General features: G+C 40.8%; 2 protein-coding genes and 1 non-coding gene across 3 annotated transcripts; 1 reads left to right on the forward strand and 2 right to left on the reverse strand.

Moving 5' to 3' along the window:
- Window positions 1–1,851: 1,851 nt before the first annotated feature.
- Window positions 1,852–3,514, reverse strand: LOC120254691 (60S ribosomal export protein NMD3-like). The gene has a single exon (XM_039262748.1). It carries the CDS (start codon window positions 3,474–3,476, stop codon window positions 1,923–1,925), a length of 1,554 nt encoding a protein of 517 aa, XP_039118682.1. The 5' UTR covers window positions 3,477–3,514; the 3' UTR covers window positions 1,852–1,922.
- Window positions 3,515–3,931: 417 nt separating this feature from the next.
- Window positions 3,932–5,682, reverse strand: LOC120254690 (diacylglycerol O-acyltransferase 2D-like). The gene is made up of 9 exons (XM_039262747.1): window positions 5,469–5,682; window positions 5,227–5,301; window positions 5,057–5,142; window positions 4,859–4,965; window positions 4,612–4,767; window positions 4,450–4,536; window positions 4,273–4,370; window positions 4,099–4,188; window positions 3,932–3,992 (listed from the first exon to the last, which is right to left on the reverse strand). Exons 1-9 carry the CDS (start codon window positions 5,648–5,650, stop codon window positions 3,932–3,934), a joined length of 942 nt encoding a protein of 313 aa, XP_039118681.1. The 5' UTR covers window positions 5,651–5,682.
- A 394-nt stretch (window positions 5,683–6,076) lies between these two features.
- On the forward strand, window positions 6,077–6,161 carry TRNAM-CAU. Its single transcript is given in 2 exon segments — window positions 6,077–6,114; window positions 6,126–6,161. It is a non-coding gene; the product is annotated as a tRNA-Met (tRNA).
- The last annotated feature ends 2,452 nt before the right edge of the window (window positions 6,162–8,613 follow it).

The raw sequence follows: 8,613 nt of genomic DNA on the forward strand, positions 1-8,613 counted from the left end.
TGTGAAGAAGATACCAGTCAAGGGTATTCTGGAAGATGAGATTGCACCTTAGCTTTCCAAATAAGCCAAGAAGACACAGCAATAATGGATTGAGACAACAAGTCAAAGTTATTCTGATTAGAACAGAGCCAGAATCCAGATGTGAAATCATTGCAGAATGAAATATTTTTACCAGTAGCAGCATTAATCAAACCCCCAAATACGTTGAGCCTTTGGACATAAATAAAAGATGTTCTGCAGTCTCAAAATCAAGATTACAAAAACCACAGAAAGAGCGAGGCCCCAAGTTTAATCGGTAGAGGAACTCATGGGTTTTAATAGCATTATGAAGAAGAAGCCAAATGAAATGCTTTACCTTTGGAGCTATATTGAGATGCCAAAAATGCCCAGCCTTCCATGAATCAGAATAAGCATCACCATTACAGAGATGGTGATAAACCTTCGGAAGGAATGGAGTGCTTGTTTGATTGAGGAAGCTAAACCCACAGGTTATTGGAATCAGCAATGATTCTCTCAGACTTAATAGGAGTAAGATTAATGTTGTCACCAAAGATCAATAGGAGGCTATTCAAATTCCAAGAGTTCCCATTTAAACAATCAGAGATGCATAAATTCTCAAGAGAGATATCCACAATAGGAATCTCAAAATACCAGGGGTCCAAAAGAAACTTGGTATAAATAGGGTTAATCTTATTCATCCACAAGAAAGGCTTAATATGAGAAGCAGTTAAGCACAGACCTCTAAAGAACCAAGAGCAACTAGCAGGTATAGAACTAGACCAGAAATTTATAGAGCCATATTTGTTGTAAAGGATGTCAACCCAGATGGAATCATGCTTGTTAAGATATTTGAACACATTTTTAGCCATCAACGAAATTTTAGAGATACGAAGATTTCGAATAGACAAACCCCCCTCAGCCTTATCCAACATAATATCTGTCCAACTCACTGAATTCATGCCTTTTCTATTGCCACCCTTAGCCCAAAAGAAAGACCTAGCTGCTTTAGAAATGCCATCCAACACAGAGTCAGGGACAGGATACACTGAGAGATAGTATATAGGAGTAGAAAGAATGGAGGAGTTAATGAGAACAGTTTTACCAGCCTTAGAGATTCTAGAATGGTTCCAAAGAGCTATGGAGTTATTGATCTTATCCAGCAAATTCTGAAAAACAGTCAGTGCAAGACGCTTAGGAGAGATCAAAACTCCCAGATATTTGAGAGGAAAAGTCCCAGATTTAATACGAAGGATATTACAGATACTGACCTTAAGCCTGTTATTAAATCTGGAAGGAAAAAAGATTTCAGACTTGAGAGGATTGGCTCGCTGACCAGTAAGATGTTCATAAATTGAAAAACATAAATTAATATTTCGAGCGACGATGAACTTGTTCAGAAGTTCAAAAACCTGGGACTACAGCATCTGTACAACAAAGGAACTTAGCATGACAAGATCATTCTGGCAACATAGAAAGAAAAACATTTCATTTATTCAATACACAACACTTATTTGGCACCGATCACGATGTCAAGAATTAAACTTCATCAACATAAAGACACATTCAGATATTTTGTGCAATAAACTTGTTCAGAAAGTTCAAAATGTACCGAGTAATACACAAAGAAATATAACATTTTTTCAATCAATATACAAACTTAAAGAACTCTATATTATATCCTGGCCTTCAACTATTTGTATAATGATTGATATAATGTATGCAATTTCATCTCTCATAAGCAAACGTGCATGTGAAAGAAGATCAATAAAATATCTAAGCAAGAGAAACAAGTAAACATTATAATATTAAGAACAGAGAAAACAAGCATAAATTTTAAACAAAAATTTCGGATAACATGCCAAAACCTATAACATCGCACACTTCAACATAAAGGAAACAACTTACAGAAGACTTGGCACAGATCATTGTGCCATGTCTTCATCCTCTTCCCCCTCCTCATCATCACTCAACTCAAGTTTACTAATCAATTCATCTAAAGGCAAATCATCATCCCCACTAAGCATAGATGCTGTCTCGGATGGCCTGTGATCTTTATTCTTGTAAATAGTCATTTGATCAAGCATTCCTGTTGGATTCTCCTCCAATTCCCTCAAGAACTCTTCATACTCATTATTCCTCTTCTCCTCAGAACCTCTACCTCTAGCACCATCATCCACTTCCATCTGCATCCTCTTCAGCCTCCATTTCCTCTGTTTCCCATGTTTCCTCTGCCGTTTCTCTTCATAACTCTTCTTTATCAGGATTGCATAGGGCAACTCAAATCCCTTGTATTTATCCATCTCCACATCATTGCTATTTGCGGAATAAAGATCATAACCAAGCACAACATCTCCTTCTTTCAATAGATGCCCAAGATGAGTCTTTATATCGAATGTAGTGTCGTTCTGGCCGAAATCAGACATCCTCGCAACCTCAACACGGGCAAGACAATACCTTGAGCCAGAGACAGTAACTTCAGGGGTCTTTTCCTTCACATCAAGCACAATGAATTCCACAAGCTGGCGACTTGAGAGCAGAGCACCGAATGGCGTCCTCCAATATTCATCCGCGTCTAAAAAAGCAGTGCGGAGAGTCTCTGGATCCACAAGCAAGATGCTATTGCTGACCTTAGCACAGATAACAAGGGGGCCGAGATTTCCCAGGCTGTTGGAGACTTTGGGAGGGAGGCATATCAAATCCTCACGGCAGATGGGGCAGATTTCTACGGAGAATGTGTACTTATAGTTGTAGTTGTTGCTCTTTGTATCGTGCGACACGAGCTGTTTGTCGGAGCGTCTCCGGACGGGCACGACGCCGGAGACGAATTCGACGAACTTCATGGCATGGCTACGGTGACCGAAGAAGAAATCAACGCCGGAGGAGGTTTCTTTGATGCGAACGGCGCGTGCGGCGGCACCGTGGCGGAGGATGAGCTGCTCGAGAAAGAAAAAGGTGCGCCGATGGGGGACGTGCTGGCGGAGCTGTACAGCAGCCACCCACTGGTCGGGAGATGCCTGTGCGCGGGAACAAGACTCGCAGAGGCGGTCTTGGACGGTGAACTCGACAAGATGCGATTGTTCGAGGATGGCACCGTGAAGGGCCTCGCGCTGGACACGTAGCTTGACGTGGATTCGCTTGGAATGGGGCTCCGTCCAGACGAACTCGCCATGGACGAGGGCGCACGAGGCGAGATAGGGGTTTGTGGATGCGGCGCAGGCAGAGGGAGAGGGTGCCGGGGACTCGAGCTCAGCCCGGAGCCATGATCGCGGGGGCTGGAGCCATGAGCTGCACTCCGGGCAATGAACGATGGCGGCGTGGCGAGGAAGACCTTCGGTGATGTCGACGCGCGATCGGAGACAGCGCGCGCACATGTTGGCCGGGTTTGGCTCCATGGGCACGCCACAGATGCAACAGAGCACGGTCCCTAGGGTTTGAGGAGGGACGAACATCCCCGAAGACGCCATGTCCATGTCCATGGATCGCAAGGAGAAAGACGAGGGGTTTGAGGGAGAGAGACGATAAATTAGGGTTGGCAATGGCGGCAGACTAATCACTGCGTGGTAGGTATATATACGTTTTTTAATCGGGTCGGATCTAATTCAGCTTCTTCTCATATCCCATACCCGAACCCGTTATAAAGTTGTCTTTTATTTTTTTTGTCTTTATGGGATATATTTTTACTAACTATCTATAAATTTGACCCTTTAACCATAAATCACATATTATTTTTTTTTAAATTTATTTTTATGCAATCATATAAAAATATTTTGTAAAGTTGCCCACTTTTACAAGGGCCTATATCAAGAAATTAAATTTCATCACTGAATTTACATCAATTAGAAATGTCAGTATATGTGCATAGAATAAGAGAAAAAAATAATATTTGGTCAAAGAATTTTTCAGTTCAAGATCTTTGCATCCTGTGACATCTCTATATTTCAAAAAAATAGTTTCTCAATTGCTGATAGAAAGCAAGCATGAACTTCTGCAACCTGGCAAAAAAATATCAATGGAAATATTAAATGTCATAGAGATAATATGAATTGCTTAAACTTTTTTTGGTCTTACATTCTGAAATGCTTTTCAAATTTAGATTACCTCAACTTTTTGTAGGTTTTTGGATTTCGTCTAACTTGAATTGGTTTTCCAACTACAATGTGTATTGGTGTACGATACGGAATGGGAGATCTATACAAATTTAAGCACAATTAAAAAAAAAAACAACACATCAAATTTAAAATTAAGAAATCTTTCTGTTATTAAGAGAAGTACCCAAATGCTCCCCAGAATACTAAAGGTGCAAACCGGAGAGTTCTAGCAATATGATGATATAATTTTCCTTTCGGTTTCCACCATCTATAAATATTTCTCTGAAACAAAAAGGAAAACTAACAGAAAAGGTTCCAAAATATAATACCAAATAACAATCAGAACTATAAATCATCAAACCTGGCCAAAACAAAACACAGGAACTAAAGGACTGCCAGTTTCAATAGCAACTTGAACAAATCCATGCCTCTGCTTCAGAAATGCAACCTAGAACCAAAACAAGAACACATGAAGTTCCATATATATATATATATATATCACATAATCACCAATTCCACAAACCTCAAACTCATGGTTCATATACATAACTTCATGAACTCCACCAGGAATAATAATACAACTATGTCCAGTTTCCAAATATTTAACGAAATTCTCCTTTGTAGCTGATATGAGACCAGACCAAGTAGCTATTTGTCTAAGGAATGGAGTGTAGAACACCTGAATGAAACTTAAACACATTGTAAAAGATTCAGAGATCTATGATATAAGTTAATGAGAATTGAAAATAATAAGTGATGTTAAAGCTTACGGCACTGCTAACAAGGCCTTTAGTCTTAGCAAGAGGCATCAAGCCAGTGATGCTTAAAAGAGATAGAGAGCCAAGAGGAAACACTGAATGTGGCTCAAGAGCTAACACTGCAGAAAGAGAGAGAATTAAAAAAAAAGTTTATTTTTCAAATAAATTGATACTTATCATATACACTGAAAAATGCATTAGGTTATATACCATAAGATTTATTTGGATTGAAAGCTTTTGTTTCTTCAATATGCAGAGTCATGGGGAAATAACCAGGCACATATCTGCCTACATATCTGTCTAACAAAAGATTGACAAACTTAAGCTTAAACTGACCATAAAACTGGTAAAAAGGATGAAAAAGAGTGTAAGAGTGTCACCTGGCAAATGCCTGGCCAAGCTTGCTATTTTCATTCAATGGAATGGCCATGAGAACAAGAAGAAGTCCTACAATCCTTTTCATTCATTTAAAGAAAATCATAAGTCAGTGCAAATAAAAACAAATAGTTTCTTCAAAAAAATTTAAAAAAAATAATAAGAACAGATAGTTAACTAAATAAAAGCATCGATTATAGAAGTTATATTTCAAAAAGTATATATATATATATATATATAAGATTACAGGAGTGCTGCATGGGTGGAGCTGGAGAAGAAGAGGAAAGAAGAAAGCAGGAGAAGGAGAATGTTTAGATGAATGGCAGCGAGCCAGATGAGCATGGCTATGAAGCAGTGAGCTATGGAGTGGCATCTTGTTCGAATCACCATTGGCTCAGAGCTTGACCCTTCTTCCTTCTCTGCTTTCATTCTATCCTAACTAGTTTTGAGGTACAATGGAGTGTTTTTGTTATTTCTAAGGATATATGGGGGGCGTTTGATATCTGAATACTAATTTAAAATTATGGGATGAGAGTGTCTTTAGACGAAAATTTATTTCTTTACTTATTTATTTTTTAAATAATAAAATGATTCTATATTTGGAAGAGAAAATATGCTGAGTTATCATGGGAATGTGCTTATCTCATGCTTATTTTGTGTGAATATTATCTAGGAAAGCATTTGATGCAGTGTTAAGCATGCTGGCCGGAGATTACGTGAAATGCAGTCTGCGTGAGCTTTAAATACTTGAAATTCTGGGAAAGCTTTCGATCCTTAACTTCACTAGTAAATGACAGCAACCATATGATCAAAGAATAAAATTAAAAATTAATGCTATTAATAAAACTCAACAAAGGGGTGGTGGCGCAGTTGGCTAGCGCGTAGGTCTCATAGCTTCTGAGTTATCCTGAGGTCGAGAGTTCGAGCCTCTCTCACCCCAAATTTTGAACATTTTTAATTTTTTTTCACATTAAGTTCCGGTATCAACTAGTAATGATTACGTTACGCGATAACCTTCTTCCCTTAAGTGCATGGCAGATGTCACTGATGTGGTGTCATCTCCGTATGTCATTTACAATTGGGATAATTGATAATTAAGTCTAAAATTTTTTTGGCAATGGACACATGAATACAAGGGCGTTTCTATGTTGTGTCACTTATATCATTTTGCTACTGTACAACGAAATGAAATAAAATCACCTTAATTACGGGAAAGAAGATTCATGTTTATGTGATATCATTTTAGATATGATATTATTTTAGTTATATATAATAACAAATCATTAGTCCCAATTATTTAGAATTAGTTACATATATTTTTATTTTTTATTAAAAATTTTAACATTAGATAAACTAATAAATTCTATGTGATATCATTTTAATTATATACAATAACAAATCATTAGTCCAAATTACTCAGAATTAATTATATCTCTTTTTATTTTATTTTTTATTAAAAATTAAAAGATTAGATAAACTAAGTTAAGGTACACTATTACATAAAATTTTTATTAAATACTACTTAAAAAAATCTTTTTTTTTATTATTTAGAATTTAGTTACATCTGTCTTTATTTTTTATTAAAGATTAAAAAATTAGAACCTTCACAAAAAAAAATTGTAAGAGCGATGGGAGGTTCGCTTCACGATGATCTTCTCGGTGGTGGAGGTCGTGACAGCGGTCGACAAGGTAGAGCTGGAGGTAGTAGAGGAGGTTGGACTCGCCGTAACTACAACCAAAACCGGCAACAGGACTCCAGTCAGTCTTCGGGATCCAGGCTCCCTCCTTCCCATCGCAGCCTACTTCGGGAGGGCACCTCAGCCCGCTAAAGGCGGTGAGCCCTCACAGATGCACAAAGTATCGTCGGAGGAGATTCGGAAGACTTGGATCATCCACACGAGGATCCCTAATGCTTTGGTTGAGGAAGCCGTTAGACCGCGTAGATCCAGTCGAAGTCCGACCTCAGTTGGCCAAAGTAACCCGCTCTCGCCTCCTCAGGGTTTTCTTCCAATTACTGGCTCTAAGAGACCCCGTTCATCTCCGACCTGCAACCACTGCCTCCGTTCTTCTCATAAAACTTCTGAATGCCGTCATCGATTAACTTGCAAGCGGTGTGGGGGAGCTGGGCACCTGGCGGCCAACTGTAGAGTAGAACTCCAAGCTTCTCCGAGACACCGTCGTGTCCGGCCTAAGGCCAAGTCAGGGCCATCACATTCTGCTACTTCGCTGGATGAGGTTCAGAAGACAGTGGATGATCTTCCTTCAAAACCCAAGTGGCAACGATCCCAGATCTCCATCTCTCTAACTCAAGAAACCTCTAAACTTAGGAAAGACTTGGCCAAGATAATTGTGCTGGATATTATCTCGGGTCAGACAAGCGAAGATATCTTACAGGAGTTCCTCCCCGGCGCTCTGAACACTCCCAGAGTGGATGCTGTCTACGACTTCAAAGGAAATTCCTATCTCGCCACCCTTTGCAGTGAAGAGGAAGCCATTAAAGCTAGCAAGATCGGTGAACTAAGTCTCCCTTCGAAGTTAGGTCCGTGTGTCATTTCCATCAAGCCTTGGTCGCCGGAAATTGGATCCGTGGGCTCGGCGTCGGGGAATGCTCAGGTCCTTCTTATCTGGAATCTCCCCCTCCACGCATGGACGTGGTCGGTGCTTGTAGACATCCTCAGACCGATAGGCGACTTGGTAGCCATTCCGCAGCCGAGTAAACCTCACAAATCTTTCGTTTCGGTCCTCGTCCGCTGCCGGCCAAGGGTGGTGCTTCCCCACGAGTTCATTCTGAGCTTTGGCATGCGAAAATTCATCGTGTTGATCACCGATAACCGCCTTCCTTTTCCGACATTCAGACGTGATCTTGATAAGTATGTTGTGATTTCTCCTCGGCATGAAGACCCCTCGGTCGCCAATCTCCATTCGACCACGGATGCTGGCCGAGAGATCAAAGGTAAGGAAGTGGTGAAGGCGGGAGACGAAGATCTGGCTAACAAATCGGAAGCCAAGAGAGACCGGGATTCCCAGCAACATCGGCGGGTGTGGAAGCCTCGTCCCCAGCCGAACTCGACCCGTCCGGTGAGCTCCGCTCCCGTGGTTCCTACGTGCCCTTCTAAATTTACCCGGCCGGTGAGTGTGACTCCCGGGGTATCAATAACTCTCCCTGAGACCCGTCCGGCGAGCCCAGCTCCCGGGGTCGATGAGAACCGGCTAACCAGAAAAGATGGCCAACGTTCGGCGTCTCGTCGGACCGTTGGTCCTGAGCCTTTGAATCAGGGTATTACCCGCCAGTCGCTCACGTTGCATGCGTCACACGAACCCCCAGATCAAGGAAGTGCTGTCGACCATGCATTGGTCGATGTTGAGGGGTGTGTTGTCGACCATGCATTGGT

The sequence above is a fragment of the Dioscorea cayenensis genome, unplaced genomic scaffold (genome assembly GCF_009730915.1).
Source record: "Dioscorea cayenensis subsp. rotundata cultivar TDr96_F1 unplaced genomic scaffold, TDr96_F1_v2_PseudoChromosome.rev07_lg8_w22 25.fasta BLBR01000577.1, whole genome shotgun sequence".
In the NCBI taxonomy this organism is placed as follows: Eukaryota; Viridiplantae; Streptophyta; class Magnoliopsida; order Dioscoreales; family Dioscoreaceae; genus Dioscorea; species Dioscorea cayenensis.

What these genes read in the sequence shown, in the direction of transcription:
- LOC120254690 (XM_039262747.1), bottom strand. Translation starts at nt 5,650, where the DNA reads ATGAAAGCAGAGAAGGAAGAAGGGTCAAGCTCTGAGCCAATGGTGATT. An exon ending in TCCACCCATGCAGCACTCCT is followed by an intron (nt 5,302 to 5,468) that starts GTAATCTTATAT and finishes ATGAATGAAAAG; the next exon opens with GATTGTAGGACTTCTTCTTG. An exon ending in CTGTGTTTTGTTTTGGCCAG is followed by an intron (nt 4,371 to 4,449) that starts GTTTGATGATTT and finishes TTTTTGTTTCAG; the next exon opens with AGAAATATTTATAGATGGTG.
- LOC120254691 (XM_039262748.1), bottom strand. Translation starts at nt 3,476, where the DNA reads ATGGACATGGACATGGCGTCTTCGGGGATGTTCGTCCCTCCTCAAACC.